Raw genomic sequence first — 15746 nt, forward strand, 5'->3', positions numbered from 1 at the left:
TGCCCGATCACCAGGTCACTTCCCTGCTAGTGTCAACGATATTTGACATTTGAGCAACATGGCATTCCACTCACTTGATCATTTGCTTTATGGGGCCCAGTGTAGTATTTTGTGAACTGCCATTCATTGCATGTTGTGGTGGAGTCACGTCTGCAGCAGTATCCACGAGTTTGTCATTCGCTGATTGGTGTGAATGGTTCATGACGGGCTGCTTGCTGGTTGGTGGGTGCTCAGTTTTCCAAGTAGGTGGAACATCTGCATTGCCTGTGGCAATGGATGAGCTGCAAAATGTGGATTTCAGGCAAACCACAGAGACTGTGCAGCAAACATTCATAATGCTGACCTTTAACATCTTTTCATCCCTGTTGAGGATTTTGTAAAGTCCGTCATACGAGTGGTTTGTGTACTGTGTCGTGCCAAATAAGGACTTCGTCACATATTGCTGCTGTTGTTGTGATCTTCAGTCTGAAGACTGGTTTGATGCATCTCCCCATGCTACTATATTCCATGAGAGTCTCTTCATCTACGAGTAACTATGGCAACCCAGATCCTACTGAATCTGCTGACTGTATTCATTTCTTGGTCTCCCTTTACAATTTTTATCCCCACACTTACCTCCAATACTAAACTGGCGATCCCTTGACGTCTCAGAATGTGTCCCATTAGCCAATCCCTTCTTTCAGTTGTGCCACAAATTTCTTGTCTCCCCAATTCTGTTCAGTATCTGCATATTAGTTACATGATCTAGCCATTAATCTTCAGCATTCTTCTGCTAACACCACATTTCTTAAGCATCAATTCTCTTCTTGTCTAAACTGTTTATGCTCCATGTTTCACTTCCACAAATGGCTACACTTCACACAAAGACCTTCAGAAAAGACTTCCTAACACTTGACTCTGTATCTGATGTTAACACATTTCTCTTCTTCAAAAATGCTTTTCTTGCCATTGCCAGTCTACATTTTATATCCTCTCTATTTCGGCCATCATCGGTTATTTTCCTATCCAAACAGCGAGACTCGTATACTATGAGTACTTTAAGTGCCACATTTCCGAAACTACTTCCCTTAGCATCACTTGGTTTATCTGACTACGTTCCACTAATGTCCCTGAAAACAAGATGATGACGACTTATTTGGCCCATGATGCTACAGGGTGGACATGCAAGATTTGCACCCATAACTTGGAGATGACTTGATGCATCAATATAGTCAATTAGGTGTATTCTTCAGGAATTCACTTGGTCGTTGTATTGTTTGCCCATATAAGAGATCAGCTGCTGTAGCCTTGACATCATCTTTAAAGGGTGCATGGAGGCCCACAAGCACATGGGTAATGCTTCCATCCAATGAGGTGACTCGCGACAGTTTAATGCTCCTTTTAATTGCTGTTGCAGTCATTCCATTAAGCCTGTTAGCTGCAGCATGGTAAGCTGCAGTGTAGCTTACCAGCTTCACACCCAACAGAATGGTGTTTTAAACAAAGAACAACTCAAACTGGTGGCCATTACCTGTGGTGACAGGAAGAGGTATGTTGAAACAGATAACATATCCTTGAAAGAATATAGCTGCCACTTTTTCAGCAGTTATGTTATTCATAGGGAAGGCTTCTGGCCGACATGGATTAGGGTCCATGGCTGTGAGACAGTAAGTGAAACCTTCATATGGTGGTAATGATCCCACTAGGTCTAAATGGAGGTGCTCGAATTGTTGAATGGAGGTATAAATGTGCCTATTGGTGTGGAGGTATAACTGTGTCTAGTGGTGCTTTGACATGTCAGATTGTTTTATTCCTCTGCCAAGCAATGTACTGTCACACAAACAGTTTGCAATCCTTATCCACACCTGATCACATGAAAGTGTGCTTCACAAGATTCACCATGCGTAGACCCTTGGACACACGAAGTTATGCAGTGACACCATAGCTTCATGTTGAAGCTGCAAGTGAGCAAACAGTCACATCTTTGCGATTGAAACATCACAATACATCTGTATCTTAACCGATGTTACTGCAGGCACAGGGTGGTTGTTTGCTTCAGTACTGTGTGTAGCTCTGGATCAATCTTTTGTGACCTCACTGTGGATTCGTAATTGATTGCTGTCGTGAGCGTTTTGAAGCGAGTGTGTTCATTGGAATTTTCAACTAACCTTGAATGTGGACAACATACATCATAAATTGGCTGAGGTTAAGTAGGTGGCATAGCTGTTGTGGCAATAATCTGTCTGTCTTGTGATGAAAAGCAAATGACAGCTGTTTGAGGTCGATGATCAAAGTAAACTGCTGCCCTTTGAGCATATGGCGCATAAAACATGCAATCGTATGTACAGCCTGGTTGTGCTGGTGATAGCTTTTGGTTGAAAACTGCATGAGGCTGCCAACACAGTTCTATTCGTCGCTGTAGCATGGTGTCTATCGCTGTTGCTGCATAGAAGTGAGGGGGGCCCCGAGTGGCCAGATGTGCTAACATCATAGTTTCAGTGACGACGGTTCTCACTTCCACTAAAGCTGCTTCTGTCTTCATGGTCCACACAATTTAATTCTTCGGTTGTGGATCACCTATAAACAAGTCATTTAACGGAGTCATCAATTGTGCGGGATTACATACGAAATGGTTGTAGAAATTTATAATGCCAAGAAACAGTAGCAGTTCCCAGACCATGTCTGGCCATGGATATTCGAGTATGGCTTCCACACCCTCTTGTGACATCCAGATTCCTTTGTCACCAACAGTGTATCTGGGGAATTGCACTTCTTTCATTTCAAACTCTCACTTCAAAAGGTTAATAATAAGTCCCTGCGAACAAAGTTGGTTGAATATTTGGCAGAAATGCTCCACATGTTCCGATTCTGAAACAGACATCACCAAAATATCGACAGTATACCTCCATGAAATGTTGGAACATTTGTGGTGGTGCATAGTCCGAAGGGCACTCCCATAAACCCAAAGAAACCGAACAGAGTAGTAATAGCAATTTTGTCTATATCTTCAGGCATGACAAGTATCTGATGATATGCACACACAAAAGATGTATTTGCCATATACGTTGTGTGCAAAGTCCTCAATGTGTGGAATTGGATACCCATTTGGACTGTGCTCACATTGAGTTGTTGGTAGCCACTGCACAGACATCAACCATTGTTCTTCTTTGGTACAACCTGTAACAGCTCGCCCCAGATACTGCTTTAGGGTCGACAAATTCCTTATGCAATCATGGACAAAAACTCTTTTTTTACTACCGTAAGCTTTTCAGGTAGTAATTGATGAGGCCATGAATGGATTGAAGGTCCTGGGGTAGGGAGTATATAGTACAATGTGGTATGTTGTGGTTCGTACAGTAATACCAGTGACACAGCACAGTCTTCCATAGTTGGTTAAACTGATAGGAGTGTTGGGGTTGGTAAAACACCATAAAATGACAAGAAATTGGCCTCCAGACAAGGATGGCTCGCATCTGCCACTCCAACTTATGCCTTAGATCTAGAAAGAGAAACACGTCTTACAAAACCATACATTACATCAAAGAATTGTCGGCGGAGAAAAGGTGGTGGTCACTGCAGCTGCGGCATGGCAGAAAAGCAGCTGGACACACTGACACCTCTGCTCCCGCATCTAACAAAAACTGCTGTTTCATGTATCGCTTTATGACGAATAAAGCGAAAGCTGCCATTCAATAAGCTAGACGCTGTTGTCACTGTCTCACCGTAGCAGTCCCCATATCACATAGTGTGTTTCATTTCCATGCTTCCAAACCAAACTTCTGGTACCAACAGGGCACAATGTTTGCAAATTGGTGACTTGGGGCATAACTTATCAATTTGCACTGATATAGATATGAGGGGCACTACACAGGTGCTATCCACCTGTGGGCATACAATTGCAGCATTTGTGATAGGATATATCTCTGAAATGCAGTTTGAGTGAGTGCATCTAAAATCACTGGCGCACACCGTTAATATTTCCTGCGCTTCAGGTGGTAGTTGTGACAGCCAGATGTTCCGTAATATATATCATCACTGACAGCATTGCTCACAAGAATCCACAGGCAATGAAGCAACTACCAGGGTGTGCACTCTCCCATGTCCTCGGTACACCTTTTCACCTCAAGCTGCATCAGGTGGGTGATCAGAGCACCCTTAATCGCCACACACTGATCGAAGCTCGGCAGCACAACCATAATGTCTTGCACCTCCATAGCTATGCCCTTGTTTAGTGCTGTGACAAGGTAGCTGTACCTAGCCTCATCCCCTGTCACCTGCACCAACACAAACTGGCTAACTGCGAGAACCATAATATAGGGATTTGCTGCCAGAATGGTACGGGTTTAATCCAGACTGCTGATTATTGCACCTATAGGTGGCTCGATCGTAGGTGGTGTGTCCCTCATAGAGATATGACAACAAGATCCGTAAGAAACATGCAATGCACTGCAGCTGGTTGTTTCACGTAAATCAGGTGGTTGAAATGTCGCAGCAAGGTTGCTTCCGAACAGGCTACGTATTCCAAACATGTAGAGTTCACCATTAACGTTGGGTATTCATGCTACGCTAAGATAGTAGTATTGATAAAGTGATGTATCCACACAGTTTATAACAGTTATTATTTCAAACCAAGGAACAACCAACTACTACAGACCCCAAGACTAAACATGTATCACTGAACTTATCTACAGACAGTGGAAACTCCCTACCACCCTGGACTGGTACAACTGAATCACATCCTTCGCAGGTACAACTGAATCACATCCTTCGCCAGGGCTTTGATTACCTGTCATCATGCCCTGAAATGAGGGATATCCTACTCGAGGTACTTGCCACCCCTCCTAAAGTGGTGCCCACCCAACCTCCACGACATCGTAGTCCATCCCTATGCCACTCCTAATCCCAACCCCTTGCCATAAGGATTACATCACTGTGGAAGATCCAGGTGCAAAACCTGCCCAATCTACCCATCCAGAATTTCCAATTCCAATCCTGTCACAGTTTTATCCTACCCCATCAGGGGCCAGGACACCTGTGAAAGCAGCCATATGTTATTTACCAAGTCTGCTGCAATCACTACACAGCTTTTTATATTGGTATTACTACCATCCATATGCCCACCAGGATGAACGGCCACTGCAAAACTGTCACCAAGAGCAAAGTAGACCATCTCGATCTTCATTTCTCCTCTTCGTCCAGTTGTCACTTTTGATGTTTTCGGGTTCTACAATTTTTCCAAGAATTTTCCTTTCTTTCTTTCCCAGTTCTTGCCATTCACTTCTTTTATTTAGTGTTGGATGTTCAGATCCATAAAGTACTTCCTAATTAATTACTGCTGTGTAGGATTTAATTTTTGCCTGGAAAAATCCGATCTTTTATTACATCAGATTTTGGCAAGTTTGTACGCTAAATCCATTTTCTCCATTTTTCTTTACTTGTGGTGTTACCTAACCCATTTGATTGTATCTATTCTCCCAAATACTTAAACTTATCAACTCTTGTGATGCTTCAGTGTTGTGTTTGAATATATTTTTCTCTATTTTTCTGTGTTTCAGTGCAATGTATGCCATTTTCACAGACAATATTAGTAATGTGGTTTCAGCTGCAACAGCGGGAAGTTTTTCTATCATTATCTTTACATCTGTTTTAGTCATTAGAAATTATTCAGGATGGCTACTCAAAATTGGGAAGAAATTTCCCTGTGATTTTATGTATGGGGTGCAAGATGATGTCATAAGATGTTTCAGATTAGCAGTGAGAGGGAAAGGGGTGATATCACAATAACGACTTTTTTTTCCTCTAGACTGAAGTATATCCATGAGCAGTAGTTTGACCACAGTTTTTTAACATTGAAAATTTATGTGGAATAATATTAACATAATTAACACACTTTGAAATATTAAGTATTTTAAAATTTGTGATTTTAATTAAAACTCAATAAAACCAAATTCCAATGTTAGATTAAAAAACACAGAATTCCCAGAGATTTTATGAAATTCCTGACATTTCCTGAGTTTTCCCTGATTTTTCCAGGTAAAATATAATTCCCAGAGAATTTCAGGTTTTCCAGAAGGATTGCCACCCTGTTATTGCACTATCATCGAAGTGAGACATTTCACCTCAAATCTTGCTGCTCTTGTCCTAGACTAATTCCCTTGATGTGTTTCTCTTGTCGTTCTTTATCCCACCTTCTTATGACCATGTCTAGGACCACATTGAAGAGAGCCGGTAAGAGCCCATCGCTCTGCCAAACACCTGTTTTAATTCTGAAGGGTTCAGAAACGTCTCCCAGGAATTTAACTTTTGAATTTGCGTCTGTGATTGTGTGTTTGACTAGCTGTCTGGTGGTTCTGTTGATAATTACATCTTCCAGTGTTAGGAATATTTACTGTCTTTCTGTCTGTCCATCCACAGATTCATATGCTTTTTTTGAAATCCATGAATGCAACAAATGTTTTAAGATTCCACATTTTTCTGATCCTGAGGATTATTTTGAAGTTAAAAATTTGCTCTTGGCAAAATCCATCTTTTCTGAACCCTGCTTGGAACTCACCAATTGTGCATTCTGACTTTTATCTTCCATCTTATTCAGTAGAGCTTTGGATATAATTTTTTTGGTCACTGGAAGTAGGTATACGCCTTGGTAATTGTTGGTGTCCATCCTGTCGCCCTCCTCATATAGAGGATATATTACAGCTTGGTTCCAGTTGTCCGGCATTTTTTCTTTCTCCCAGGAATCTTCAACAATCTCATAAATGGTTTTAGCTGCCGACTTCCCTCCCCATTTCCACATCTCAGCTAACGTCTCATTTTCATCTGGCACTCTGTTGTTTTTCAGCTGACCTACGTATCATTCAATTTGATGCTGTGGCGGTGGTTCTGAAGGTAGGTTTCCATTTGATGCTGTTTGAAAATTAGTTGTTGTGTTGGTTCCTCACAATTTAGATGATTTTTGAAGTATTTTGCTAGTAACTCACATTTGTCTATATTATTGATAATCAGTTTGTCTGCTGAATCTTTGAAGTGTAGGCTCACTGGTTCGTTTTGCTGGATGCACTTTTGGTTGACTGAACAATCCCATCACCTACATCGCACACAGCTTCCCCACAGCCAATTCTCCGTGTAGGATATTATGCACTCACTCACTCATTTGAGATGCCTACAGTCTCAGCAATTTTATGTATTTTTTTTTCAGCAGCCTTGCATTACCATCTCACAGGTTTTGTCAATGGCTTCCATTGTTGTGATCCCAATAAGACAACTGGAATGCACTTCATCTTCTGTACTTGTTCAAGCACATTTAAATTCATTAATCCAAAAGTAAATGGTCTTCAATGACAGTGTAGAGTCTGCTTGAACTTCACCCAATTCTGTTTTCTGCAATACTCCAACCCTTCAAATTAAAATGTTATGCTACTTGAAACAAGCAAACTTCCGAGCTATGATGACGCAACAAAAATGTTCCTTTTTTTCCATCAGTATGGCCACTAATATTCATAAAATTAACACAACTTGAAATATTATGTATTTTAAAGTTTTTTTTATTTATAATACTCGATAAAATTCAATTTTAATGCTAGGTTAATAATGCAGAATTCCCCAAGATTCTATGAAATTCCTCAAATTTCCTAATTTTTCCAGGTAAAATGAAATTCCCAGAGAATTTGAGATTTTCAAGGTTTTTCAGAAGCATTGCCACCATCTTCATGGAAATTTACCATATTTACCAAGCCACCCTCATATCTTCTAAAAGAGTTGCAGGGTCAGTATCCTATCTAGTTTATCATCATCATCATCATCATCATCTGAATATATTAGGCTTTGAACTGTTATTACTACTTACCAGTCCAAGTTCTTCCACCTGCTTTTGGAGCCCCTTATGTTTTTCATCCTGTTGGTTGGTATTCGTACAGTGCTTTTAGTAGTCTGTCATCCTCCATCCCACTGATGAAGTTTTCCCATTTCCTTTTGTATTCATCTATTGTTTTTTCTTCTTCTTTTTTTTTATTCAGAGGTATTAATCCTAGTTCTGCTGTTAGTTCTTTAATTACGTTTCTATCTTTTTTCGTATATTGTGCTACTCATCTAGATTTGTACTGTGTGCAGTTATTTGGGTTTTGCTACCACACATACAAAAACATATACAAGCAATAAACAAATTACTCACAACAGTTGGTTTGACGGCAGGTCGGACAAACTGGAACTCCGCGAGTTGCCTCTCGCGCTTTGTCTGGGCTTTAGACTTTGGTGGCGGGACGAAGTTGAATGTTCCAGATCCGGGTGGCACGGGCTGTGGCGGTACATACGGCTGAGCTGGTGCCGGAGCTGCCACAGGTGCAGGAGCGGCTATGGGAGCGACTGGCACAGCGGGGGCGACAGCTGGGTGGGGAGGCGCCACAGGTGCTGCAATCGGCTGCGACGGGCCGACCGGGTAACTTCCCTGTATGAACAGCGTCTTGCTTAATAAATGAGGAAACAGAAAATAAAGTGTCTTTTACAAAATTAAAAGAACAGTAAGTATGTCCCTTTAATTGTGGCAAACCTTTTCTTTCAATGTAACAGAGCAACATAACCCCTTTGTTGGCACATTTTTTGTAGCGATGCTGTGAAGTTAATTTTTTTCGTATCTTACCAAATTTGTGATTGTTGTTTACTGATGATTTTATTTTTGTGATTAGCTCTGATAACTATGGTACAATGTATGTCTTCCACAGTTCTTTTGTGAGCTGTTAAACTATTGTGGTACGTGTGTTGTCATTATATATGGCGGGGAAGCGAAGAGGAAATCACCACATTGCATTTTGAGTTTTTATACTGTACTTACCACAAGGTGAAAACAATCAAAGAAACTTTGTTTATCACAGATTAAAGAAAAATCCAACATGGAATAATGACAATATTACGAAAAGGATAGGTAACTACTCACCGTATAATAGAGGCGTTGAGTCGCAGACAGGCACAACAAAAAGACCACACACACACACACACACACACACACACACACACACACACACACACACACACACACACACACACACATTCACAAAAGCGAGGCCTCGGCAGCCCACGAAAGTAGTGATGTTTTTGGTCAAAAGTTTACTTGTTTGGCGGTCTTTTAGTTACACTTGACTGCGACTTAACATCTTCACTATATGGTGAGTAGCAATCTATCCTTTTCCTAACATTGCCACAATAAAGAAATGAATTTACGCAAGACACAATAATACGTGCTTTAGAAACAAAGTAATTTGTTCTGACTCCACAACTGACAACAGCAGTCATCTCACAACAAACAGAAAATTATTGTCAGATCTACAAACAAAAAATGATTGTTGAAGCAATTTTCACACACCTGGTATAGTCTCAGGCACATGCAGAGATCAAAAAGACATATTCCCACAAATGCTGTAAAGCAACTAAGTTGGTGGTAAATATTCTTCTGAAAGTCCAAAAACAAATGTAAATTTTGTGATAAGTATACTGCCAGGTTTTGTGGAAGAGCTACTTTGGTGGTAAGCATACTTCCCTATGACCTTTAAAACGACATTATTTGGTGATTTGTATACTTTTCATAACCCTAAAAGCTATATTTCATGACAAACAGAAACTACTGCCAGAGCAATGGACTACCACTGGATACCAGGGGAGTACAAAAGTGGTAGGTCATATTCCCTTAAATGGAGTAAAGGAAAACAGCTATAGGTAAGTGTACTACGTGTACTTTCATAGGATTAACAAAATAATTAATGGTATCAAAAGGAACACCCAACAGAAAAAATTATAGCAAGCTACAGATATCTGCATTGCAGATTATTCCTGTATAGCTTTGCAAATTTTGAAAAAATACATAATGTAGCCTAAAGTACAATGTTCTATATTTTCATTTAGAATAAAAATTCTAAAATGTGAAGATGCACATGATTAAAAGTTTTTGTATTTGGCCAGATTATTGGTGTTGGGTCTATCAATCTACATGCCCATCTTCAGCAGTCCTACAGAAGATATACAATGGGACATACAAAACACAAGACTATATGCTACGAGACATGTACGCAATTTCTTTTTGTGTTGTCCGCACTTATGTATAATTTTTAATTGTGCCCTCAGCCAATTTCCGTAGGTTTTTGTGGAAATTTTACTTAAACGTTTAACTGTTTTTTAGCACATTATCATTGTGATACAGATAAGACAGCATACTTTACAAGGTCAGCAATGTACTTTGATATCAAAGATGTCTGTATTCTAGGTTCATGCATACTGTTTCCTTTGACTTGAGTCACATATGTAACTGTTTTATTTAAATACTTTTTTGTTCCACTTATTAATAGTAATAAGATATAATTAGTATAAAAACAAACTATATAAAATATAATTTGTATACATTCTGTTGAGTGTATTGTAGCCGATTATTTCATGTATGTAAAACACACTCGATTTTCTTGCCACATCAATTCGGGATAAAATCTTGAGCTTTTAACCGTAGCCTCCATTGTCATCATCAGGAGCAACTGACTGTTCACTGCTGCTGTGGTGGCCTCATATAGCCCTGGGAAGGCTTCTGATTGGTTGGTCATTACATACTGCTGTTGCAGATGGTGTCAATGTCTGCGTTGGTAGTGCCACCACTTCCATGGGAACATAAACACTGCAAGGAATGTCTCTGCTGCTTCTCTGCATCGAGCACTCGTTCCATGCACCATCAAACTGTATTTTATGTTTGTTAGTGAGGCTGTGCTCCGCAATTGGCGATTTCTATAGTTCTCTATTCTTAATATGCCATTGGCGTTCTGCACAACAGTCGGAACTGATATGAACGGTCTGACCTATATATTTGCTTCCACATTCACAGGGGATATTATAAATTCCAGGGACCCTGAGGCTGAGGCTGTCCTTAACAGAGCACATCATCTCCTTAATTTTCTTAGGACGACAAAAAGTCGGCCTTATACCCGTCTACACAGGACTCTTCCTATTTTACTGCATATAGCGCAACAATAATTGATGCGGCAAGAAAACCAAGAATGTTTAACGTATCACTGCCATTGCGAAAGACTTCATTCTCAGATTATTTCATCTCTGCTCAATTTCTTTTAAGAGGAATTTGTAAAATTTTCAATAAAATTCTTGTTTCTTAAGACTCGTTATCATGAAGAAGATGACGACTTCTTGAGTCAGACTGTAACTGGAGACGAAACACGGGTTTCGCATATCATGCCCGAATCGAAGCAACAGAGCATGGAATGGAAACACATACACTTGCCTGTAAAGATGAAGGCCAAACAGGCTCTGTCCCAGCACAAAATCATGGTGTAGGTGTTTTGGGATAGGCATGGTGTTTTGTTGGTCGACTTCATGCGATGAGGAACCACTATCAATGCAGAAGCATACTGCAAAACCCTGAGAAAACTACACAGAGCGATTCAAAACAAAAGACATGGCATGTTGACAAAGGGAATTGTCCTTCTCCATGACAATGCAAGACCTCACACTGCAGGTCAGACCCGCCATTTATTGGACAGTTTTGGCTGGGAAGTTTTAGACTACCCACCCTACAGTCCTGATCTTGGACCAAGCGATTACCATCTGTTCCTCCACCTCAAACGATACCTCAGTGGCAACCGTTACAATGACGACGACGATGTGAAAACGGCAGTGAACACTCTATTATCGGAGCACGTGGCAAGTTTTTATGAAGAGGGTATTTTAAAATTGATTGAGAGGTATGATATGTGTTTGAACAAACTTGACAGCTATGTAGAAAAATAGAGTGACGTATGTACTTTCTGAAAATAAATTTTCTTTTTTGAAATGACCTTTGTGTACTCACGTTCAAACGGACCTTACTTAAGAAACATGCCTCGTATTAACTTAAATGTATTTCCCCTGTATTATAATATGCGAACAGTGACTAAATTTTCCATTTGCAACCCAGCTGGTAAATCATCATAGTGTCTCGTAATCAATAAAATATTGCCTTGCGTTCAGTATCAAGTAATGGTTTTTTAGGACAAGATTTTCACCTTTGAATGTTATTTTTACATAAAAAGCAATCTAAATATCTGTAAAGGGTAGCCATAGATGTATGAGAAATTTTAGGCAAACCTGTTCAAATGCAACAGAAGCTTGTTAAGTTTATAGAATTTAATGTTATATCTTCCTGTGTTTCACAAAACTGTCAATTTTCAAGCAGAGCATTGATTGTTGTCAGGGCTAGTTCATAATTTCTTGTGTATCTCTTGCACTAGTACCTTGTATCAAATGTCAAGTGACTGTTCGAGCAAGGTCAGTACCATATCGAGCGGTTCTGCACATCGAGAACTCTCGAGTCTCTTCCAATACAAATATTGTTTGCTAAGCCCTGCTTTTTGGGATTGCTCAAAATAATTTTTACAAAACCTCAATAGCAAAAGCTTCGTCTTTATATGTAAGATAATCACTATATTAATCTATTAAACAATGCAAAAATGTTGGCCTCTGCAGCAATAGTATCGCATAGGTTTCAAATCACGAAACTGAGAAAAACACATCTCATAACTGTGAAAAGATGGTATTATTCAGATCTGTTTGGTGTGTGTAAAGTTTTCTGTTTCTTTGAGGATGATGAGCTCTATCTTTTATCAGCAGTGTATAAAAACTACAAGCATTGAAAAATGCCTCTTACTTCACAATTTTGCTCTCAATGAATAAAAGTAAATTAAAAGACAAAACCGCACTCAACCATATGCAAAATAAAGAGAAGAACAAATACATTGTCTGATCTTACTGAGGGCAAGTACTTGACAAATCCTGCAAGCAAACCTAAAAAACAGATTCAGTCACAGAACACAATAAGAGCACACATATACGTCACTGCCTTTGGAGTTTATAGACTAAAATGCAACAACTGTGAAACAAATATGGTATTTACCTGACAACAGAACAACCCTGAATATTAGGTGACAACAGAACAACCCTGAATATTAGGTGACAACAGAACAACCCTGAATATTAGGTGACCACCTTCCTTCTCTTCTTTCTTTCTTTCAGGGACTCTTCAACAATTTTTTATTTTTATTTTTAATATATTCTGAATAATCATGCACACAAACTGTTTTACTGATATGAAGTATGCCAAGATTGACTAAAAAAGTTAACACAATTTATTGGAAACCGTTATGGTGTTTTATTTCACTTACAAACATCACCTAAGCCATGGAAACCGATATGGACAAAGCTTTGGCAAAATAAATCACATCTACATCTACGTGATTACTCTGCTATTCACAATAAAGTGCCTGGCAGAGGGTTTAATGAACCACCTTCAAGCTGTCTCTCTACTGTTCCACTCTTGAATGACACGCAGGAAAAACGAGCACTTAATTTTTTCTGTGCAAGCCCTGATTTCTCTTATTTTATCATGATGATCATTTCTCCCTATGTAGGTGGGTGCCAACACAATGTTTTCACAATCGCAGGAGAAAACTGGTGTTTTAAATTTCATGAGAAGATCCCGTCGCCCACGAAAAATGCCTTTGTTTTAATGATTGCCACTCCAATTCACATATCATGTCTGTGACACTATCTCCCCGATAACACAAAACGAGCTGCCCTTCCGTGTACTTTTTCGATGTCATCTGTCAGTACCACCTGATGCGGATCCCACACCGCACAGCAATACTCCAGAATAGGGTGGACAAGTGTGGTGTAAGCAGTCTATTTAGTAGACCTGTTGCACCTTCTAAGTGTTCTGTCAATGAATCACAGTCTTTGGTTTGCTCTACCCACAATATTATCTATGTGATCATTCCAATTTAGGTTATTTGTAATTCCTAAGTATTTAGTTGAATTTACAGCCTTCAGATTTGTGTGAGTTATCGCGTAATCGAAATTTAGCTGATTTCTTTTAGTACTCACGTAATAACTTCACACTTTTCCTTATTCAGGGTCAATTGCCACTTTTTGCACCATATAGATATCTTATCTAAATCATTTTGCAAGTCGTTTTGATCATCTGATGACTTTACAAGACAGTAAATGACAGCATCATCTGCAAACAAGCTAAGGCGGCTACTCAGATTGTCTCCTATGTACTTAACATAGATCAGGAACAATAGGGCCATAACACTTCCTTGGGGAATGCCAGATATTACTTCTGTTTTACTCGATGACTTTCCGTCTATTACTACGAACTGTGACCTTTCTGACAGGAAATCACGAATCCAGTGGCACAACTGAGGCGATACTTCGCAGGCACGCAGTTTGGTTAGAAGACGCTTGTAAGGAACAGTGTCGAAATCTAAAAATATGGAATCAATTTGACATCCCCTGTCGATAGCACTTATTACTTCATGAGTACAAAGAGCTAGTTGTGTTTCACAAGAATGTATTTTCTGCAACCGTGCTGACTATATTTCAATAAATCCTTTTCTTAGAGGTATTTCATAATGTTTGAATACAGTATATGTTCCAAAATGCTACTGCAAATTGACATTAGTGATATAGGCCTGGAATTCAGCGGATCACTCCTACTTCCCTTTTTGGGTGACTTGAGTAATTTTCCAGTCTTTAGATACGGATCTTTCTGTGAGCGAGTGGTTGTATATAATTGCTAAATATGGAGCTATTTTATCAGCATACTCTGAGAGGAACCTGACTGGTATACAATCTGGACCGGAGGCCTTGCCTTTATTAAATTATTTAAGCTGCTTCGTTACTCCGAGTATATCTACTTCTATGTTTCTCATCTTGGCAGTTGTTCTTGATTGGAATTCAGGAATATTTACTTGGTCTTCTTTGGTGAAGGAGTTTCGGAAAACCGTGTTTAATAACTCTGCTTTAGTGGTGCTGTCATCAGTGACTTCCCCATTGTTATTGCGCAGTGGAGGTATTGACTGCGTCTTACCACTGGTGTGTTTTATGTATAACCAGAATCTCTTTGGGTTTTCTGCCAGATTTCGAGACAGAATTTCATTGTGGAAATTATTAAAAACATCTCGCACTGAAGTACACACCATATTTTGAACTTCTGTAAAACTTTGCCAATCTTGGGGATTCTGCATTCTTTTAAATTTAGCATGCTTTTTCCTTTGCTTCTGCAACAGCGATCTGACACGTTTTGTGTACCATGGTGGACCAGTACCATCACTTATTAATTTACGTGGTATGTATCTCTCAATTGCTGTCGACACTATCTCTCTGTAAACATTCCACAACTTTTCTACACTTACATGATCAGATCGGAAGGAGTGAAGACTGTCTCTTAAAAAGGCATTAAGAGCATTTTTATCAGCTTTTTTAAACAGATATACTTTGCGTTTCTTTTTGATGGTTGTAGGTGTTACGGTATTCAGCCTAGCAGCAACTGCCTTGTGGTTGCTAATCCCTGTATTCCTCACAATACTCACTATTTGTCCAGGATTATTTGTTGCTAAAAGGTCAAGTATGCTTTTGCAATCATTTATGCTGTGACTGGGCTCATGAACGAATTGTTCTAAATAATTTTCTACGAAAGCACTCAGTACAATGACGTTTTATGCCTGCCGCCAGCTTTAAACGTATAATTTTTCCAGCATATCGAGGGTAGGTTAAAGTCACCACCGACTATAACTGTATGAGCGGGGTACCTATTTGAAATGAGACTCAAGTTTTCTTTGAACTGTTCAGCAACTATATCTTCTGAGTCGGGGTGTCGATTGTCAGGTATAATCTCCACCCATAATATTTCACACGAACTACCTACTTCAATTTCCCTACCAGACAGACTACCTCTGACAGCAATAAATACCCCA

The 15746-nt window shown here is 39.6% G+C and overlaps 1 protein-coding gene across 5 annotated transcripts in view; it reads right to left on the reverse strand.

Moving 5' to 3' along the window:
- Nucleotides 1-15746, reverse strand: part of LOC124716908 (serine/arginine repetitive matrix protein 2-like) — a 182455-nt gene that overhangs the window by 38098 nt on the left and 128611 nt on the right. For all 5 annotated transcript variants that reach the window (XM_047243473.1, XM_047243474.1, XM_047243470.1 and 2 more), the window contains one exon: nucleotides 8147-8419. In XM_047243473.1, the coding sequence (XP_047099429.1) occupies nucleotides 8147-8419 (273 nt within the window). The remainder of the gene's footprint in view (nucleotides 1-8146; nucleotides 8420-15746) is intronic.

The sequence above is a fragment of the Schistocerca piceifrons genome, chromosome 9, assembly GCF_021461385.2.
Source record: "Schistocerca piceifrons isolate TAMUIC-IGC-003096 chromosome 9, iqSchPice1.1, whole genome shotgun sequence".
NCBI classification, from domain to species: domain Eukaryota; kingdom Metazoa; phylum Arthropoda; class Insecta; order Orthoptera; family Acrididae; genus Schistocerca; species Schistocerca piceifrons.